This window comes from Athene noctua, chromosome 7 (genome assembly GCF_965140245.1).
Source record: "Athene noctua chromosome 7, bAthNoc1.hap1.1, whole genome shotgun sequence".
Classification (NCBI taxonomy): domain Eukaryota; kingdom Metazoa; phylum Chordata; class Aves; order Strigiformes; family Strigidae; genus Athene; species Athene noctua.
This window is the reverse complement of record NC_134043.1, coordinates 29,633,282-29,655,859: the sequence shown is the minus strand read 5'-3', so window position 1 is coordinate 29,655,859 and position 22,578 is coordinate 29,633,282. Positions and strand designations below refer to the sequence as shown.

General features: G+C 45.2%; 1 protein-coding gene across 1 annotated transcript in view; it reads left to right on the top strand.

Moving 5' to 3' along the window:
• The first annotated feature begins 2,932 nt into the window (after positions 1–2,932).
• The window catches only part of COL6A3 (collagen type VI alpha 3 chain), a 63,305-nt gene continuing 43,659 nt past the window's right edge, over positions 2,933–22,578 (top strand). The window contains exons 1-5 of the mRNA XM_074910508.1: positions 2,933–3,233; positions 11,674–11,822; positions 12,750–13,367; positions 17,197–17,799; positions 21,897–22,499. Of these exons, the coding sequence (XP_074766609.1) occupies positions 11,735–11,822; positions 12,750–13,367; positions 17,197–17,799; positions 21,897–22,499 (1,912 nt within the window). The 5' untranslated portion in view covers positions 2,933–3,233; positions 11,674–11,734. The remainder of the gene's footprint in view (positions 3,234–11,673; positions 11,823–12,749; positions 13,368–17,196; positions 17,800–21,896; positions 22,500–22,578) is intronic.

Here is a 22,578-nt window from a genome sequence, read left to right as displayed (position 1 = left end):
GCTTGGTGGATGCCCGAGGAGTCCCTGGAGGAAAAGCCAGCAGATGGTGCTCAAGGATGGAGCCATGGCAGGATGCTCCTGGGTGTCCCCACACAATGTCCTCTCCCTGAGCCGGCCACCCTGTTCATGTGTGAATCACATGGGGGAAACCCACAGAGAATTTCTTGAATTGGGTGATAGTAATGGCCTGGTTGAAGTGCATCTGGACACAGAAAAGAGCTGCAAAGTTTCACCACACTGCCTGTTTCACTGAATTTTTTAAGCATCCTAAGCTGACACCCTTATTCTGGTGATGGGAGAACATCAAGGTCCCCTTTGCATTCAGTCAAGGATGTAGCACACAGGGCTTTTTTGTCGTGGGTGGAAAGAGAATTCCTCAAAACCCTCTTCCTGACTCATAGCATTAATCACATCTAGTTATTAATACACCAGAGAGGAAATCTTGCTAAACTTAGTCCCAGCTGTCTCTAGAAATTACCAGTGCGACATGATTCAGCCTTTTACTAATTATCAGAGAGGGTTTATTTAGTGTCTGGGGATGGAAAGAAGTCTGTCCCTGCAGATGTCACCTCTTCCCTGGGGGTTTCACTCACCCCCAGACTGTCACAGCAGCTGCTGTGGGGACCTGCCCCTCTTCCCTGTTGCTGCCACGATGGATGGGAACCACTTTGCAGGCTGTCACCAATGCGAACATAGAGAGAACTGCTAAAGGAAGGATTGGAAAGGATTGTGAGTGGAAGGGGTAAAAAAAAAACAACAAAAAAACCCACCCTGAAAGGCCCTCAGCATCCTGGCTGGCTGCTCTCCCCCTGTGCGCCAGCTACAAAGCCCCTTTTTGGAAAGGAAAACCTTTCAGCTTGGTTATTACAGTCATAAAGGCAATCAAATGGGAATTTAAGACCTCATAGTCTCATTTAGTTATTGGAGCACTCGGTCAAAGTCACTTCTGTATTAACTGTGTTAAGACAAAAGAAGAATAAATTCTAACTTCCAAGTTAAATATGTTTTTAATTGAGGTGCAATAGGTGTGCAATGCAGGTTGTACACGTTTTGCCAGTATTGTTACATTATTTATCTACGATACTCTATCTTGGCTGTTTTTCACTGCAGTTTATGGGGGTGCCTGGAGCTTTCCTGTGGTTTGTTCTTTTGTTTTGGTCAGTCAGTTAAAAATGTTTTCTTGCACTCCTTCATTGCCACACAGAAAACTTTGGTTTTCAAAGGCATATCTGAAGTAAAGGCAATAGAGATCCCAGTTGCTATTAAGCTCATATGATCAGACTGGTTTCCACTGGTGGTGGCAAACTGGAACTGCTGGATCCCACTTGGTGGATGTAATTCCCACTGGATACATCGTACTGGTAACAGCCGGGCTGAGATGCGCCAAGAGGGGCAATAGCTGAAGGCCCAAAGGCAGGAGAAGATGCAGGGCAGCACATTGCTGGCACCTGCCTGTTCATTAGGAGGCTGGCAAGGGGGCCAGAGCTCTCACGGCCATGAACTGCTGCTTTACTGGGATGCTGGTGCCACCACAACATCCCAGTTGGGATCTCCTCCTGACAGCTGAATTCAGAAGGGAAATCCTTTGGTTTGGATGCTTCTGCCAACATAGTGCACCTCCGTCATATGTATTTTTCCCATTAGCAGCTGTCCCTCACACATTCTGGCTGCTCTTACATGTTTGTCATTGATTTCCAGCAGACCTTGTTTCCTCCATGCCCTCCTCAGCTGCCCACTGACACCCAGTGAGGAGCTGAAGCTCCCTTTTGCCAGGCACATTTATTATTTGGGAACACCCTGCCTTTGAGCTCCAGCTTGCCAGATTTGGGGGGGACGTGACACCCTGCTTGCTTTTGGGCGTGTGGTTGGAGATGTTTGCCCTGGATCCCTCTGCAAGGCCAGCACTCAGTCTCTGCAAGTGCCAAGCCAAGCACCATTTCTAAAATGAGCTATTGCATCAGTTCAAGGGCTCAGCACTTTCCTGAAGCATTCCAGCTATTTCTTTATGTGGCCAGTCTTTCAAACAGCACAAAATCTAGAGCAAACATAATAAATCCCCATTTGAAATGAACAAAATTTGACTATTTGATTCCAGAGACGCCATCTCAGTTCCAGCCTTATATGGAACCAAATAAGGGCAAGAGATAAGAATTAATGTTTCCATACCATCATTTCTTGCAAAACACAACCCAGTCCAGTCTGAAATGTTTAACTTCAACCAGTGACATGCTGTCACTCAAGGCAGAGGGCTAAAATTAGCCCCCCAGATCTGCCTGATAGGCTCTGCCTAATAAAAAGTTAAAGGTGTATTTTCAGAGCACATAGGTTTAAAAAAATCACTGGTCTGGAAGGAACATGCTGACTTGATTTGATGACTTTCAAACTTTTACTTTAAACCTTTCAGTAAGCTATATGTATTTTTAAATATTTATCTTTATGCTAAGGGGCTAAATTTTATTTGTAAGTTATGCTATAACATAATCCACCCAGTTCTTCTCCCCATCTGGGCAGGTAAAAAAAAGCTGATACATGAAAATAGGAAACTGTCTTAAGAAAAGACTCTCTCCCCCCGCACTGATGCTCCTAATTGTTCAGGGGGAGAGTCTGAGCTTTCTGCAACCTTGAGCATCTCCAAAGGGCGCTTCGCCAGAGCCCTGCATAACTTGGTATGGTCCTTGGCACGTTCTGGCTCCTGCAAAAACCCAAGTCCAGCCCTTGCCAACTGAAAGGCAAAGTTAAATCAGCTCCTGCAAACCCTGCAGGGCTTTTTTTTTTTTTTTTTTTAAATATATTTCTTCTTACTGATAGAAGGGAGAAGCATTTTGGAGACAGCGGGACCAGCGCGGGAAGGGGAAGCCACACAGCGCGGAGGCGTCCCCCAGGGCGGGGGGGGGCGGATGGGGGGGGGACCGCGTGTGATGAGCGGCTCTGACCTCAGCCCCGGGAACGCCAGCACCAACCATCTGGATCCCATTTGCGACGTTGGATCGCCCGGCCCCTCGACACTCCCGCGCCAGCCGCCTCCTCCGGCCTCGCTCAGACCCACAGCGGCTGCCTCGCGGGGACCAGCGCACCCCTATTTCCCTCGCCCCACCGTGCTCACACCCCACCGAGCAAGGCGAGTGGGCAGCCGGAAGGTTGAGCAGCGCTGGTACGCCATGAAGCAAGGGTGAGAGGCGCGTCAGAGCGGAAAATCCTGGAATAAGCAACTTTTTTTGGGGGTTCACTCAGGGGTAAGTGTTGCTTTCCATGCGGGAGCCCTTAGCCTGGGCTCAGCAGCTGCTGCACTGCGTTTCTCCTCCTCAGTGGGGTGTTAGTCTTTGGGGAGATTTCAAGGAATTTTGGACAAAACCCATTCCATGCGGAGAGCCGTGTCCTCACAGGAAAGCTACCCTGAGGCTTGCACTGCGCTTGGAAAAGCGGAGCAAAGCAGCCAGCTTGCTCACACCCGGAGCCTCCTCCCCAAGCCAATGCACCGCAGGTGTATGGGGATGTTCCTGGCCCCACCAGTGCAGGAGAATTAAATTCATTCAAAAGCACCAAGCAGGGTTTTTTCCCCCACTGCTGTGGGACAGTGTTTGCCTTCAATGCCTTGAAATCACTCCACAGCAGCTTGGTGGGACTGGAGCAGGATGCCCCTGGAAGCGGCAGGGTGGGTTCCCCGAGGAGGCCATGTCGTGATTTTGGGAGCAGCATGGGCACAAGGAGGTGGGTGCATGAATGGGACCCTGCAAGGAGTCCAGCTAATTGGGGTGTCTCACTGCCCCTTTCCTGCTCCCGAGGCATGCCCCCAGGGCTGGGGGTTGTTTGACAGCAGCCCTCACCCCTCTTGCCTCAAGGCATGGTAGGGTGAACTGGCCAGAGATGCTTATCAGCCTGTCCACCCCACACAGGTCCCACTGCCAGGAATGTCCCTGCTGCTCCAAGGTGGGCCAGCACTGTTGTGGCTCCAGGGATAATCCTCATCTCCTTGTGGTCATCCGTGGAGAGGGAAGTTGGCCAAACATCAGCTATTTTTCCCCCAAGGGCTCTCCAGCCTTTCATAGAACACCACCGCTCTCCACAGCTCCCATCTCTGCCTCCTCCTGCCTTTTCCAGCCCTTTCCCTCCATAGCCCCAGTCACCCTCAGCTCCCTGGAGCTTTGCACACAGTGATGCTCTTGCGGAGGGGGCAGCTATGACTAATCGTGGAGACACCCCACCACCCTCCCCCTTGGCTCAGCAAAGCCCTCCCTTCCCAGCCGGAACCTGGGGTGAGAAAGGGTTGTAGCCAAATTGGTTTCCTGACCATGCACAGGGGCCAAAACTGGCTGGAGCGGAGGTGGCCAAAGCCACTCTGGTTCCAACGGGCGCAATGGGAAACTCTCAGCTCATTTCTGGTTGCTGCGATGATTCATGTACGCTCTCAGGGGAGGAATGCTGTGTGTTTCAAACTTCTGGCCTTACCCCATTACTTACTGGTTTTTAAAAATTATCAGTATTTATGGTTGGATAATTACTGTGCTTATATAGTGCTGTTTCTGGGTCACAGCCACCCGGTTTAGGAGCTTTGTGGAGGCCAGAGAGATGTCTCCAGCCAGAAGCTGTTTCAGGGAGCTGGAGGACCCCTCCAAAGTCACGTAGGAATGTGGTGGCAGAGCAGAGACGCAGCTCTGCATCTTCCCAGTACCATCCTTTGACTCACCAGTACCAGAAGCTCAGGGAAACAGGCGTTCTGTCCCCAGCTTTATACCCTCGTTCCACGCTGGTCTTTGCAGAGAGGGTTGACCCTGACCAGGGGTGCAATGACATTTCTAAGACAGGAGTTCAGGGCTGCACTCTCACTGCTGCTGCATCATCATTCATTTCCTTTCCATTTTCCATCAGACTCCCCAGTTCTCTTTCTGTTTTTTCAAACTTCTTTACAATTTTTAATTCAAATGCAGCAACTTTCCCCAATTTCAGGGTGAGCTAAACCAGCCCCCGCTGTATTCCCACATGTCAAGAAGAAAAAATGTTGTTCCTCTCCTAACTTTTGCTACGTGCCTGTCTGGGACGAGGAGGGAAGAGAACATCTTATTCCTTCCATCAGTGCAAACTCTGGTAACTGCATGGTCTTGCCAGCCTTGGACTGTGTTCTCCCAGCCTGGATGCATTTGATTTGCAGCAGAGATGAACCTGCCCCCGTGTTGGGCGTGCACAGCAGCAGGGCTGGCTACGGGTGGCATTGCATGCCTGCTCCCCACTGTGAATCACAGCCAGCCTTACCGCTCTGCGTGCCCATCACTTTTTCCACCTTTTTAAGTGATCTGTGTTCCACATTAAGGAGCCGATTTGTTTGGGTGGAGAGGCTCTGGGAGGCTTAGGTTACTATACATAAAGAGTCATTGATCTTTGAGGGAGTTTCCTCTTTTTTTAGCAAATACTCCCTTTCCTCTTATTAACTACTCTATTTCAGTCTCAGTCTTCAGATGAAAAAAACCAACCAGATTTTAAGCCAACAGCATGCTTATAAGAACAGAAATGAATATGTGATTCATATTAAATGCTAGCACCCAGGGAGCTTGCCCAGGTAGAATATAAATACAACATAACTCTGTCATTTTTGTGAATGCTGGTTTTCAAAATCAGAGTTTGAGTGGTTTGCAAAAGAAGGAAGATTTTTTCACCCTTTTAGGTTTGTTTGCTTTTAATGTTCAGGTCTACCTTTGTAGGAAGAAATGTTTTCAGGAGCAGCCCTCAACCCAACAACCTCCACCTTCCCAGCGCCATCAATGCCAGATGGCAACAAATTAATGGAAACCCTTCAAAAGAGCTGGTGCAAATTTAAATGGCTCCGCTTGGAGCCATGAATAAATTCAGGATCTGTCCTATACAGCTCATTCTGAGTCTCTACATATAGCCTTTTTTCTCCTAGAGGCTGTGGGATCAGGCGAGATTTAGTGTTCTATGATAAAGACGTGGCTATGTTAGAGGCTTGGGACACTCATGTCCCTTTTCAGAGGTTACTGAGCTACTCCACATGGAAAAATTGTACCATTTAGCCTCCTAGGTGCCCAGATCACTGCTGGGAGCAGCTTCTGGCTAATATTCTTCTCAGCTCAGAGCTGTTAGCAGTGCAGAGAAATTTAAGGGAGGATTCATCCAGCTGAGAGAGGAGCAGGCATCACCTCCAGAGGGCAATCTGTGTCACGATGGCTCCACATCAGGATTTCAGGAGCCCTTTCTCCCTGCTGCTTGCTCCACAGGCACAACTGGATATATATCCCATTGATGGGACAGCAAATAGTTGTTCTGGCTGGCCGGTGTCCACTTGCAAGCCACTGGCAAGGCTTACCACAGCGTCATGACTTCACTGCTGCCTTCCAGGGACATGCATATAGCAGAGGACAGCCAAGTCAAGGGGATTTCAGGCTGAGCATTTTGGTTGGGAAACAGTGTGATGATGGAGGTGTGAGGAGATCCCCACAAAATAAATGCAGATAAAGGCACAGGTCTCTTGGTTTTGACCCTGACATCCCATGAGGCAGACTTTTAGAGGTGTCTGTAGGATGCTCACAATTTCTCCTCTCCTTCACCATCTGTGGGATGATGCTTTGCCCTCACTCAAGTCCTGCCTTTCAGAAATGCTGTTGGGACCCAGGTGTAAATCCACCTTTCTCCCAGTAGAGGATGACCCACACCACAAGCACAAGGGGTTTAAGTACTGCAATTGGTTTTCAGGTTTTTTTGTTCAAGAAATGTTTTTTGTGATGCCCCAGGGCTGTGCAGGAATACTGGGCCACATGTACTAAAGTCTTTAGCAGCGAGGCACCCTAAAGGCCCCTGGCTGTGCCGACTAGCAAAGCTACACAAGCTGCCCAAGACCAAGTCCAAACCCAGGCCATTTGTCCCCAGAAAAAGAGCATTCAAGTCATGGCTCTGCCTACCACGCTTGCTGTGGGTCCTCTGTCCTTTCCCAGAGGCTGCTCACCTCTCTGTAGCATCAATGTGACATGGGGAGGGAGAGCTGATGTGAATGGATTTCACAAATAAATCACTAATTATGGATTTCCTGGTTATCACACCCCAGGAGACAGTTCTGCCCAGTTCAGTCCTTTAGCCTTGAAGAAAAGCATCAGATAAAACTACAAAATGCTAGTACAGAAAATCCCTCCAGCAGCTGGAGCTGTGCTGATTGCTTTCTCTTACAGTCCAGCACTACAGATAGCATCAGTGCCTGAAGCACTACCCAGCTGAGAGTTCAGATTTAAGAGGTATTTTGCAACAACATTAATTATTCTCTCTACCTGCCTTTGCACTCATCCATATCTATCACATTTCTATTTACAGTAAAGCCATAGATATTTTCCCTCCCTCTCAAAGCCATCCAGCCCAGCTGAGAGGCATATATAATGAATCAAAGTGATATGTAACAGCTGTAGTATTTTTTTTCTGCCTTTTATGTTTCGCTTTTTCAAAGTCTACTCATCTGCTTTTCACTTTTACAGATTTTATTTTAACTACACTCTAGTGAAAAAACACACACAAGCAAATGATTGCTTAGAAAGTGAATTTGAAACATCCACTCAAATAAAAAAATTATGTAAAACGTCAAACTTTATGCACAGAGAAGTATGCAATAAGTAAAAAATAGCTGCTGGGAAAAATAGTTAAGGAAATCATTTCATTGCGTTAGTGGTAGAAATGATTGCCTTCTGAAAGCATTATTAGTAACAGATGTATATCTTCTGATGAAATAGAGGACATACTGTAGCATTAAGAGGTCACCACATACTACATAAACTCTAGACAGACATAAAACTTTCAGATTACTGAAAACTACATGAGTTAATCTTTTAGCACATGAATTATTAAGAGACTGATTCCCCAGGTTTTGGTGCTAATTCTTAACAGTTCAGGGAAATGCTTTCATTTTCTAAAGGCACTCACTAGTCATGTTTTTTAGCATTTTTTCCAGCTTGCAGTGGTTATATCAAAAATTCCACCAGAGCTTTCACCCACCAGGACTGCGAGGAACTTTTCATTTGAAAAAAAAAAAACCCACCAGGATAAAGTTGCCTTATCAAAAATACATTATCAAAACCAACGCTCGAGGAGAATAAAGCTGCAAAACAGATATTTGCCATAATCAAGAATTAAAATGAATTAGCATAAGCTCACATCTCTGGTTTTATCCTCCACTCCCTGGATGCTAGTGCTACCTTCACCTTCTGTGACCAGGGGTAATTTAGGACACAAAGCAAGAACATATTGAGGAAAGCAAGTTATTATACTTGTTGTGCCTCACCAAGGCAAGCCAGGCAAGACCTACCTCCAAGCAAAACAAAAATAAATCACATAATTTATTGTCTTAAACCCACCTTTCTCACTGAGCCAGAGATGTGCTGTCTGCTCAGTCAAACCAGATCTGGACAGAGTTTTGGTTCAAAACCCCACCCCCAAGAAGCACATTACCCCTAACAAAAAAGCTTCTGTCCTTACTTCTTCCCCTGCAGGAAGATATCTCCTCACCCACCTTTCTGAAAGCACTTAACTCCCAACTCCAACTCCTCCTTTGCTAACAAGGGTATCATGGAGGGGGTATCGGAATGCCTGTGCTTAAATGCTCCTCTTTTCCATAAATTATCAGTCGGTGTCTAAGAGAAATCAATCACCTCTTCCTGCAAGACTTTGCTGCTTCTTTCTTTCCAATAACTCATCTCAGCTGTGATTGGGGGAAGCATGATGCTAAAATTCATCTCTTGTTGATGAACAAGGCCCTCTGCTTTCATATAGCTAAAAATTCTATGATGGAGCTTGCAGACAAAGCTGGAAATAGATATGGAGGCCTCCTAAAGGCTAAAATGGAAAAGAAGGTGACTAAAAAGAACAGCCAACTTATTACTGCTTTTAAAAAAGCATTTTATTTCCCAGATGGCCGGGGCAAATAAACCAAAGCTGAGACTGAGTGTTGTTTTAATATATTGTGATATCCAGGTTTATCTCATAATGCCCCAAGGGCTGACTCACGACTTTGAGCTGTTTGGATTTGCCAGCATGGAGGTGCATAAAATACAGCTGGTGGTTTCTCTACTGGGGCTGAGCAGGACCCAAAGGGTCCTAACAGAGGTGGGCTAGCCCTGGCTCTCCCTCAGGCTCCTTGTTTGAACATGGGCAAGGCAGTTCTTCAAGGGGTTTCAAGCTAGAGCAGCCCTAAAGATGTAGGTATAGACCTACCATTGAGTTTGGAAATCTCATTCAAAGTAAAGCCCCATTACCCACCACTGTGGTCATGGTGGGTGTTCCGGGACGGGGGAGATTTTGTAGTGTCGAGGAGATTTGCTTTTCCCTTCCGCTGCATTTCATGGCTGTTCACAGCCCCATAAGGTGCTCTGCAGCTGCTCAGCACTAAAACCAAAAATCCCCAAAATGTTTGCTTCGGTCCTGTCATTTTTTAGCTGGCAAGACCTTAATTTTCACCGGTTTATCTTCATGCTCTCTTTACCCCTAGCTATTGCAACTGAAGAGGGTTAGGATGGCAGCAACTGATAAACAGGTTGATAACATAACTTCCTGCATTTTGGAAAAGAAATCCCAGCACTTTTACAGTGTACATTATTTTGATGGTCTGTTTTTTTGTAACGTGCATTTTATTTCACTTTTTTAATTCATTGCTAGCAGTATTTTTATTCCCATTGGATGCTGCAAGCCAACCCCATCTCAAAAAACTTTCAACCCTTCCACAAACCTCTTCTGCCCAGAGGGGAGATGCTCTGGTAGGGTTGGATGGGTCTGGGTCACAAGCTTGGTGCTTTTTGCAAACCTCGGCTTCGGGACCTACAGACCTTTCTGCATTTGTGTGCTCAGGGGATAAACCCCACAGTGACACCCATGGCTAAGCCTGCACCCATGGGGAAGCAGAGCCCAGCTTTCCCCTCCTCATACATCCTTTGGGTGAAACCAGGATTTCTGGGAGCAAGCTGTAAATCAGGGATACAGTCCAGCAGAGCAGGTTTGCTCCCACTGGAGTCCCTGGGAGGTTTGGCTTGGATTCAAATAGCTGGGGGGATGGATGAGTGCCAGCTAACAAGGATGATTTTCTAGTCTTTTTATGAATGATAGAGATACCTCTGGACTGCAGCAGCTGCCTCTATAAATTGAGAAGTTGCCAATAACAGGGAAGACTTGTCACATCTTAATTAATGCTGCATGCTAGCTGCTGGCTCTGGGTGCCTATTAAATGTCTCTCCACCTGGTGTTATTATTATTACTATACACAAATGTGGGGGGAAAGGCAGGGCCTAGCTTTTGCCTGACTCATGCTATATGGCACTCATAAATGCCTTGTGGAGCATCTGGAAGAGCGGATGCTGCAGATCCCTTCTCCCAAGAAGGACCAGACCCCAGCCCAGCTTTGACACGCAGGGAGCCATTGGAAATGTCAGGATCACGCTGGGTTTCAGGAAACAAGGTGGATGTTGACCCCTCCTTTCCACCAAATCCCCCTTTGATAGCCCTGAGGACTGTCTCTCTGGTGGAAGAGGGATCTGCTGTTCAGAAGTTTATTTCTGAATTTTCCTTAATTCCCAGCACCTGGTTCTGTTTCCAGGTGCTGGTGGTGGCCATATGTCTAACTACCATGGCTTTTCTGAAGGAGAGGGTTAGTTTTTCCACTAACCCCCTTAGGGTCTTTTATTGGTCACAACTCTGTGGAGTGATGGAGTTGGCAAGGATGCTGATGAGAAAATTGATTTTTTTCTTTTTTAATTATTATTATGACCTGGTTAATAGCTTGATATATTTGAATCACTTGTGATTCATGTGAGTAATTGAGCTCCCTTTGGGGAATGAGAAGTATTAAATCACTGTATTCCCTTTTGGGAGGATATTTTCTCAGTTAAGCAAGCCTTGCTGGTTTCTGCTCTGTAGGCTTGGAAAATGAAGATTGAATAATAAATTGGCCATCTCTATGACAACAGATACACAGATTTCCTGAAGGAGACATTGTTTCAGAAGACTTGCCAGGTGGATCACAGATAAGAAACTTGCAGAAATTTTATTTTTGGCTCCAACACACAAAATGTTATTCTTGGTACCTTTCCAAAATGTGGTCAGCCGGCGTAGGCTATTTCACTGCTGGGGATGTGAGCTTGGGGGAGTCCAAGGGATTTTTGCTGTTCAGCCAGATCATGTGTCTCACTTGGATGTGGAGTAATTAAATTTCCATTTGTATGCTTGGGACAGCTGAAAAGGTGAGCTAAGGCAAAGAGGGATGTTCAGGAAAATTATTATTATGGTGTTTGTAAAAAATATAATAAGAAAGGAGAACAACAAGAGGGAATGTTGGCCAAGATGTTTCAGCTGGCCATCCATGGGAGAGGAAGACAGGTGAAAGAGCATCATATATTTTGAAGGTTGGTGGCAGAAACCTAGGCTATTCATTTTCCTATGTATTAGGTATTACCTGGAACAACAAAGGCAAGAAGAAAGCCATCTAAGACCACAGGGGTGATTAAATTCCAACTATGTGAGTGATAATTCCTCTTCCAAAGTAATGTTTGCTCTGTTCAATATAAAAATATTTTTTTCCTGCCAAAGTGCCACCAAAACATTGCAAAACTACATGGTTTGGCTTTTCTATCTATCTCATGCCTCATCCGTGACTGGTCAGCACTGTTGCTGTTTCAAACTGTCCCTGTTTTTCTCCCTTAGGTCTCACACTGGGTGCTTTGAAACAAAGAGACTAAAAGGAAAACTCACATAAAGGACCAAAATGAGGAAACACCGACATTTGCCCTTTGTGGCAATGTTTTGCCTCCTACTCTCAGGACTTTGCTTGGTTCATGCCCAGCAGCAAGCAGGTAAGACTGGACTGCTTTACCCAACTTCGCTCCCATGCAAATGTGCTGCTAGTTCACACCGAGACATTTGCACTGTTTGGTTTTTAACATGCATGTCGATGGTATGTTGTGGTTTACCTTCTGCTCCTCAGCTCCCACTCAGCTGAGGGTCCTTTCGGACCCAGACCTTGGCCAACACGTGCTGTGCCTTCCTGAGCATGTCGCTGGCCGGTGGCGTGCCTTTGAGGATGCTCTGTGGGGGATGGGGGTGTGGGACATGCACCCAGGGTGGCCCCGAGCAGGTTTTCTCCTGGGCAGAGCTGTTTTGCCCTCCTTGCATGTGTAGGAGGGAATTCTGCGGCGAGATGAACACTGCCACTGACCTGAAGAAAAGCTGCTTGATTTTTTTTTAAGAGGAAGCGCTGGTGTCTTTGGGACCATAGCTGGTGTTACGGGGGGACAGGAAAAATATGGAAAACTCATGCCAGCACCTAGACTGCTTAAACTGAGCAGTTCTTTCTTCCTTGAGCACTACTGCAGAATCAGGAAAAAAACAACAACAATAACACAGGAGACCACAGGTGGTTTGAAGCTGAGCAAGCCCAAATTCACACATGAAGCTACAGGCATCTTTGTCTGGCTCAGAGCTGGTGTCCAAACCTGTACAGTGAGGGTCTGGGAGGGGAGAAGCATCTCACCTCCCCCTCTCTGTGAAGGGTAGGTTGCATGCTGTCCCCTCCTGTCCCCCAACACCTGTGGTGTCGGGGTGCTGATGGCTGCCTGGTTTTTCCCCAGCGCTTCTTGTTTTGCTGCGGGCGATAAGGGGAAGCTAAGCTTCACTTTCACCATGCGAAAGAGGCCGTCGGTCATTTGGGCTAGGAGGAGGAGGAGGAGGCATGCTTGAGCTAACCGATAGAAAATCGTAAATCCCCATCTGTTTTTTTAAAGCTGCCAAAACCGTTGCTGTGGCTGATATAATATTTCTAGTGGATTCCTCTTGGAGCATTGGGAAGGAACATTTCCAACTCATTCGAGAGTTTCTGTATGATGTTGTAAAAGCTTTAGCTGTGGGAGGAAATGATTTTCGCTTTGCCCTGGTCCAGTTCAGCGGAAACCCCCACACAGAGTTCCAGTTAAATACCTACCCCTCTACCCGAGACGTCCTGTCCCATATTGCCAACATGCCTTACATGGGGGGAGGCACCAAGACTGGAAAAGGATTAGAGTACCTAATCGAGAACCATCTCACTAAAGCTGCTGGAAGCAGAGCCAGTGAAGGCGTCCCCCAGGTTATTATAGTGTTAACGGATGGACGATCCCAGGATGATGTGGCTCTGCCATCATCTGTCCTTAAATCGGCCCATGTAAACATGTTTGCGATCGGCGTTCAGGATGCAGTGGAAGGGGAGTTAAAGGAAATAGCGAGCGAACCCCTCGATATGCACCTTTTCAACCTAGAGAATTTTACCGCTCTCCATGGCATAGTTGGAGACTTAGTGGCGAGTGTCCATTCATCCATGACTCCAGAAAAGGCTGGGGCCAAAGGACTGGTTAAAGACATCACAGGTAATGGCTGACTGCTGATGGCTCCCATCAACATGGTATCTGCTGGCGTTGTGCTGTTTAAAGCCTTTGTAGGGGCAAGACTGAGATGGATGTTCAGAGGTTTAAAAACAAAGGTTTGAAGCATGTGGCCCCATGTTTGTAGCTATCGAGCATGTTGTTATTTGCAGACTGAGGTGGCATCCCTGCCAGAGCTGCTAGGAGGTAACACAGGAGAGCTTGGATAGGCAATGGCCCGTTGTGGCCATCCTTTTGCACCCAAGGCATGGAAATGCAAGCATAGGGAACGCTGCAGAGTTATTAAGTTGCCCCATCCTATCCACTCACAAGGCAGGCTGAACACACTAGCAAACGATGGTGACTCTTTGAGGCCCTGACTGAAAACCTGCTGGAGACGGAGAAGGTTGCTGCTGGCTGCAGGGACATCACGTGGGATGGCTCCTTGCAGCTCGCAGGGGAGATAGGCAATGTGCTGCTACTCCAGAAAGTCACATTCTTGGCTGAAGACAGCAAAAGGGGTTTGGTGGAGAATTCTCCATTGAAAACTCATTCCTGAGCTGGCCCTTAGCCTCTCTTCTCATCCACTGGGAGAAGGTGTGTGGTTGGAGAGTCCCTTTAGCAATACCACAAAAATGCATTCCTTGCAAGCCAGTGGCTTCCACCTGCTGGAACACTGGACCTCTGGACCCTTTCTGTAACGAAAACCTCTCTGCAAACTGCGCTGGCTTCAATGTATCTGTGCTGACCACAAGCCGGGGCCGAATTTTCCTGGAAAAAAATAAGACAGTCTTCTTCTGTCCCTTCTCTGTATGAAATTTCAGTGTGGAAAGGGCCTTCTGAGCAGCTTTGTTGTGTTTCAAAACAGAAGTCCCAGAGATCAAACCTTTTTTTTTATTCCTGAGACTCCATCTGAAGGTCAATAGCTTGTGGGGTGATGTAAGCCAACGTCAGTGTAATGAGGCAGTGTAACATTAATCCCCCTGTGTTGTCTTGCCTGATTAACCCTCACGCCAGCCCCACTGGGTGCTCTCCATCACTGCATGACACCGAGCAACACCAAAAGGCTGTGCTCACATGTGTTTTTATTGTGCGAAGTGCTTGACAGGGCAAATATCCAGATCATGTGAAAGCCACAGGGAAGAAAAGCAGCTGCCCCAGAAAGATGACATAAGGTTCACCAATTCTAAGAAAAACATGTCAGTATATGTGGAAAACAAATGTTATACCCAGCCTGCTGACAGCACTGCAGTGGCTGTTTGGCATCTTCGCCATGAAGGACCCCAGTGCTTCCCTGTTGAAATCAATAGGGGAATTGGTCTTTGGCAGCTGGCTGTCCTCCTCTGAGGCATCCCAAGAGGTAACCCCATAGTACATCAGCATCTGGAGTCACAGATATTTCTTTAAAAGCTTTAAAGGCAAATTCCTTCTTCAAGTATATCATGCATTTCCAAGTTCATTTCTACTCAAAGATATTTTTTGAAGGCATTTCCTTTCCTCTCTATAACACAAATTTAAGCTAATCCTACTGTTGTAGTTTTACCCATGTGATCTGCATGGGCCATCTATGGAGTATCGTTAAACATGGGAAAAGATGTCACAGGTCTAAACTTTAGATGACAACAGTGTGCAAAGCATGGTACAAATAACTGTTTGCATAAGAGTTTAAGAAGTCATTTATTCAGCTGATAACTCTGTGTAGCACTAAAATGTATAAAAATGCTGTGGATGTTATGCTAGATATGAGCCCTAATATAAAACAGAAATGTGAAAAAAAAAACAAAACAGTACTGTAGTACTTCCAGTATAAAGTGCCAAAGCTATTGGTCTGTGGCAGTCCCCAGAGCTGACTAGCGTAAGTGTGAAAGTCAGCCCCAAGTTTGCCCTGATGTATTTGTTAAATCTTAGCTGTCTGTCTCACCTGACCCGCCTTGCTTAGTTGTGTAACAAGCATGCTTTTATTTGTTCTCCAGCACCAGCTCATTCCATAAATGTGCACTGAAGTACAAGGTTTTTTACAGTGATGACCAATTATCCAACGCATCTGTTTAGTATCTGTTTTCCCTCCTGTGGGAGTGACCGGTGCTGCCGTGATGACACCCATTGGTGTCTGAAATCTCATCCCTCAAAAAGATGTCCAGGGTATCTAAAGATGCACTGGCTACAACTGCTTTGAGTGTTCCCTTTCATTTATATCATGAAGTAGAACATATATATTCCAGCTGAAAGTAGGACAGTAAATAAAACTTCAAGCACCCCTAATTTTCAACTCAATGATCGAAAAAAAATCCTGGAGTCTTTTGCAATTCTGAGTTCAGTTGGCCCAGGGAAGCGATGGTGCTCTGGAAACCTTTGTCGCTGGAATTGCAGCATTATTTGAATCTCTTGGTGGCATTACAATGTATGAAAACATCTACTAGAAAAGCAACCAAACAGATCGGAAAAAAAAAAAAAAATCGATGCTGCTGGTTAATAGCAAAAGCCAGGTTTATTCCTGGCCTTGCTAAACTACATGCCAGTGTTGCTACTTGTTTCACCTTTGGCTTTCAAATGTTGAGAGCTGGGTGGGATTTCCAAATGTTGCTTGTCATTCATTTGTAAATAGTCTGAAATTTGATTTCTTAACAAGATTGGAGGGTAATAGCATGTAAAATCTAAGCATGCTTTGGAGTCTTCTTCCCCACTTTTTTGCATGAATACAGCTCTTGGTGATGTTGATGGTAAAATTAGTTGAGCAAAAGGAGTAAGAGCAGACACCAGGGCATTTTGGGTCTGCTTCGGTAAGTCAAAGCAAAAATGTTTACCCCTTCAACAAGCTTGTTTCTACCATATAAAAGTTTTGTTTGGTGTGTGTGTATATTCTCAGCAGATGCTTGCGATTATCTCGGTATGGTCGCAAAAAATAGAGTTGGATAATTGTGTCATGACTGATTTCATCACCCTGTTTTAACCTGATTCTGCATTCCTTGATTGAATATCCAGAGTCCATATGAAAAATACAGACCAGACCCCTCTATCGATGATCAGTGCATCTTTGTGCAAAATAATTAAAGCAAGACAATTCTTGCGTGGCATGAGTTGACAATTGTGCAGGTCAGCTTGCTGGACAAATACCATCGTGTGTATGCTGGCAGCTGGTAAAAGAGTTACAGTGCAAGAATAATAACCAAAACATTTTCAATTGTTTCTAACAAATGCATTTCAAATAATAATTCTTCATGGTGGGGATTTATTCACAGTGGGAATGTATCCAGCTGCTGGGTTTAACCAGCAAAAGAGCAGAATTGCATCAGAGAGGCTGAAACTTTCCATGAATCCAGTAAATGATGGGTTTTTTCTTAAAAAAAAAAAAAAAAAAAAAAAAAAAAAAAGATTGCAATGAGGAAAGCATCCTACAAATATTACTGTCCTCACCTAATAACCTCAGGGTGAATTACCACCAAAATCCACCTTTTTCTTTTGGCTCTGTCTAAATATTTGGACAGTACTGGCCACTGATGGAATGAATCTAGATTTCTGAAAATTATATTTTGCCAGATTTTCTCCTCACATGCCAATAATGCTGACCCCTGTGTAACTGCAGCCACTGGCTCAGGTTGTGTCTGCTCGAGCCATCTCTTGATGGGTAGTGGATGCTGCCGGGATGGGGTTGGGAGCTCATATTCAATCAGAATGCAGAACTAAGAGGCAAACGTCACCTCCTCCATGAACATGTGTTTTGTTTTCTCATTTTCGTGTTTCTTACTGGTTTTCCAAGAAACATGTCAGAACACTGTACAACTGCATGTAATCACTCATTTTAATGCTTTCACCTTTTGCATTTCTTTTTTTAAAGCTCAAGAGTCCGCTGACCTTATTTTCCTTATTGACGGATCAAACAACATCGGAAGTGTCAATTTTCAAGCCATACGTGATTTCCTTGTAAATTTGATTGAAAGCCTCAGAGTTGGAGCTCAGCAAATACACATTGGGGTGGTGCAGTATAGTGATCAACCCAAAACCGAGTTCGCTTTGAACAGCTACTCCACAAAAGCGGATGTTCTGGATGCCGTGAAGGCACTTAGTTTCCGCGGTGGCGAGGAAGCGAACACCGGTGCGGCACTGGAGTATGTGGTGGAGAACCTCTTCACCCAGGCGGGAGGCAGCAGGATAGAGGAAGCAGTGCCTCAGATTTTAGTGCTGATAAGTGGTGGAGAGTCTAGTGATGATATCCGAGAGGGCTTGTTAGCGGTGAAGCAAGCTAGTATATTTTCATTTAGCATTGGGGTCCTGAATGCTGACAGTGCAGAGCTGCAGCAGATTGCTACTGATGGAAGCTTCGCATTTACTGCCCTGGATATCCATAACCTTGATGCTCTTCGAGAATTATTACTGCCCAACATTGTTGGAGTGGCCCAAAGACTCATTTTGTTAGAGGCCCCAACCATTGTGACTGAAGGTATGTATGCCTTTCTAGACTGTTGCATTTCGATAAATCAATGAATGAATGAGCTTTTGCACGCTTTGAAAACATATTTATATTTTTAATTTAAATTTTTTATCTTTGCAATGCATCTCTCTGGTCTGGTTATGGAGAAACAATGGGAAAGACAAATAGTCCTGAGGCTAATGTTCAGAAACTCATTTTCCCAGTGGGTTATCTTTTGAAAACTGTGAGGTTTTGTGTCAATAACTGGCATAGCATGGGGTTTTAAAGGACACAAGCAGAGTATAAAAAGCTCATATAATCCTTATTGGGGTATCTAAGCACTCCGGGGATAAATGCTGCAGTACTCTCAGTTCTGAAAACAGCTATGACATGTAAGCTTACATTATATGTCAGTTGAAAGTGTCATAAGAATGAAATTTGACTGGGGAAGCTAACAGGGATGTTAAATGGATCCTCATTTCACAGAGCTGAAGTTAACATCTTGCTACAACAGTAAAATTCCCTACCTCACTGATATTGTGCATTATCCTTTGGAAAAGCATGAAATTCATGTTGAATTTAAAAGCAGAACAGCCCTTAGTTCTTCTGAAGTGAAATCCCTACCTTGCTGACAAGGTTTGGCCCATAAGCTGAGAAAGTTTACAGCTTTCCATGAGGCCGTGAGAAATGGATATTCCACTTAGGTCACTTTGTCACTCTTAAGTCCCTGGTGACATTATATCTGGACTAGCACTAGCTTAGGTGCAGTGGAATAATGAATATCTGGATTTTTGGAGAAAGTAGGTTTTTAAGAGATTCTCACCCTTTGATTTTATGACTAAGTTAAATGTACTGCTAGAGAGGCTTTATGAAAGGCATAATATGTCATATTTCAGAGGCCCCTGGAAAGGGCCAGGCTGGAGTTGCTGCACTTAATTATCAGGACGCTTAATGCAAACAACACTTTTGGGATCCAAGTTCCACTGTGGAGTTCTGTACATACAGTTCAACTCATGATGTATGTTGACATCTAAAACTGCATTCCAGATGTCTTTGCTGATGTATGTCTAAATACGATTTCTATCCCGTGGCTCAAATCAAAGGGAGGAATTTGCCTAAAAGACTATTTTATGACCTTGCCTTGATTATTCCAGGAAAGAACATAAAGAACTTTTGTTTGTAGCACTCCTCAAGAACCGTGTTTAGCTAAATAAGCTGAAGTCTTCACGTCTAGCTAAAATGTGCATGCCAGGACCCATGCAAGTCAATGGAAAACCTCTCTTTATCCCCCTCTGATTTTTAGCAGTTTGAATGGCAATATTAAAAATGTTGGTACATTTGGTTTCATCTGCACTTGCATATTTTTCACTTAAAATGACAGCTCATTTGTAGAAGGTGATACAGTATCATCAGCCTCTGCAATTACATACAGAGGGATATGCTAAATGGAGAAGTGGGTATTTTTAAAGGAGCCTTTGGGAATTTCCTTCCTAGCATCCACAGAAATTAATTTTGACAGCTCTGGTTGATTAACATCATGCTTTGGAAGTCTGCAGTGTAAAGCACTCCTTTGGGAGATACACAGCAGCCCAAAAGGGATGCCAAACCCATTGTGGTACCCAGCTTTCCTGTGAAATACTGAAATCACTTCACTTTAACTCTCCAGCTGTACAATAGACTTCCTGGGATGAATGGATGTCTCAAAGTGCCTTTCTGCCTCAATTCTCCCTTCTGCTTTAGCTTCTGGGGGAGCCTGGAAGATTAAATTAGATGAGGTGCTTCACCAAAGATAGTTGAGATGGCAGTGAGGAAGGAACTGCAGGGCTCAGTTCAATGCTGACACGCTCTAACATTCCCAACTTTTAGAGTCAAAGATATAATGCTTTGATCCCAAATCCTTTGATTCCTGGGAGACTTGCCATCAGCTTTACTGGGCTCTGGATCAGACCCTATGAGATGTGTGCAACTTTGCTCAAATGCTTTTGCTTTAATTGTGTCCATTGAAATTAGTACTGTGGGGTGTTTCTTCTTGTGGGTTTTCGTTTCGGTTCTTGCATTCCTCTTCTCTAAGGAAACATACTGCAGGATTTGAGAGCTGCAAGAGGAATGAATAGTAGAGGGAGCTATTCCTTCCCAGCCTTCCTCATCTTTGCAAAGCCCCTTTGATGTTTCCCACAAACTTCTATATAAAGTCAAAAGTTTCCAGGGTCTCCATTTTTGGGTATCTAGCTGCTGACAAGCTAAGGAAGCACTTTGGACATCCTCCTGGGTGATACAAAGCAGAGATTTCAGCCCTTGTTATCCATTTGGAAAGTTTCCTGTTTTCAGCCCTCTCCTCCTTGGAGTAACTGATGAGGAAAAAAACCTGGCTGGAGGCATGAATGTTGGAAATCATGGCTCTGGGAAAGGGGTTATTCAAACAAATCCCTGTTGCTTTGTGAGTAGCTCTGTTTTGACAGATTGGGCAGTCAGCTGCAATCCACCGGCAGCTCACATGAGGCTGTGGCTCAGGGAGGGTACCACCACATTCACTTCATGCAGGTTCTCATCATTTTGTGTCCGACAGCACCACAGTGGGCTATTTTAAGCTTCAAACTTTGGCAACCTGTTCTTAATCCAACAATTTCCAGCAAGACTCTGTGTGAGGATTCTGCAAAGGCTCATACTTGCTGGCAGAGGCAGGTCTCTTGTGGTCCAAGGGCAGAGAGGGCAGCTGAGTCGCAGATGTCATCTCCAGCTCTAAATCACTGCTTGGGGTAGCCCAATCTCATGGCATTCACCCATAATGAGAAACCTGACAGAGACAGCCTTTGGGAGCACTGGTTTCCATGGCCAGCTGGTGTCTGGCCAAGGAAGACTTCAGCCAGAGCTTTGTTCTTTGTTCACATCCAAAGTAAATAGACTCCATGCAGAGGAGCCATGATGGGCCAAGGGGCTGCCCTTTTCCATCCAGGCAGGACAAGAGAGTATTTGCTACCATGTGCCCTGAGGGGTGTCGAATCCTGATGATGCTGGGTCTTCTCTTCTTCCAAGCTCTGTGCTGGGTGTAGCAGTGAGCCTGGGAGGTGAGGGACCTGTCACCTTGAATATTGACCCTGTCTCCGGAGCTCTTAGGTGGGTAGGCAATTTAAGGATACCCCAAGTCCAACGTAACACAATGATCCATAATGCTCCAGCGTAACTTGGAAGCAACACAAGGTTGCCTTTTTCACTTCAACGGCATGAAATCAGGGAGGTGACGATGTGAATGGAGTTTTCTAAAAGATGGTATTATCTCTCATGATGATCATGTGTAATGCTTTTATCATAACAGTATTGGTCTTGTTGGTATTTACTGATTTTGCTGTATTAAATATGATGGTGCTTTGGTTCCAATGCCACACAACAGGTATTTTTTCCTCCCTAACTATCTTCCTTCAAACTTAGCCAGAGAACTGGAAAGCTAATTGTGTTTCTTCTGCGACCTATGTCATCGTCAATAATAAAATTTCAGAGATTACAACCTAGGGGACCCGTTTTGTTAAAGACATGGCAACCAGAATATAATTCAGCTCTTCCATGACTGGGCTAGCTGTGCCAAGAAAAATCGTAACTTGTTTTTGTTAGATAAGGAATAAGATGTAGGATGTGAAGACCCAAAGACCAGGTATGTCGAGTAAGTGGATACTGTTCTTTACTTGTGTCATTGCTCTTGAGAACCTAATCCTGAGACCAAACCACACTCTGGCATGATTCAGATGGCTCCGCTGCAGATAGAGGGAGCATCGCCTGCTTCTTTTATCTATCTCATGTGCCAGCTGAGTACCAGGATTTTTCCTGACTGCCATTCTTTCTTGTTTTGATATGTATATGCATTTTAATATGGAGTTTTATAAACAGTGCAATTTTTGCAACTCTTCAACTCTTTTGTGTTTTAGATAGGGGAAACATTCAATCAGATTTCTTATTAGCTCTCTGCTAGAACCTAAAAAATAATTCTGTTTTGAAAGCAAGACCCTTTTATAGTGTTGAGAGTAACAGTATTTCAAGCAAATAAGTCCAAAATGTTGCTGAACTGTTGACGCAGAATTGATGCACCAAGTGTGGTGAAGGCTTCTGCTAACATTATGTTCATGTGTTACTTGCAGTTATTGAAGTGAACAAGAAGGATATAGTCTTCCTGATAGATGGCTCAACTGCTTTGGGGACTGCCCCCTTTAACTCAATTCGTGATTTCGTTGCCAAAATTGTCCAAAGGCTGGAGGTTGGACCTGACCTGATCCAAGTCGCGGTGGCACAGTACGCAGACACTGTGAAGCCAGAGTTTTATTTCAACACCCACCAGAGCAGAAAGGATGTGATGGCTAACGTGAAGAGAATGAAGCTCATGGGTGGTACAGCACTCAACACCGGCTCGGCACTGGACTTTGTGAGGAACAACTTCTTCACCAGTGCTGCTGGGTGCAGGATGGAGGAAGGGGTGCTTCCCATGCTGGTGCTCATCACTGGTGGTAAGTCCAGGGATGCCGTTGACCAAGCTGCGGCTGAGATGAAAAAGAACCGGATAGTGATCCTGGCCATTGGGTCAAGAAACGCTGACCTGGCAGAACTTCAAGAAATTGCCCATGAGAGAGATTTTGTATTCAATCCAAATGACTTCCGTGTTCAGTTCATGCAAGCCATTCTTCCCGAAGTGCTGTCGCCTATCCGGACACTCTCTGGAGGATTAATTGTCCCAGAACCACCATCAGGTAATTAATTACCTATTTCTAATTAAGGAAATATGGTTTATATTTTGTCAACTCTTCTTCTATGGCATGTAGAGATAAG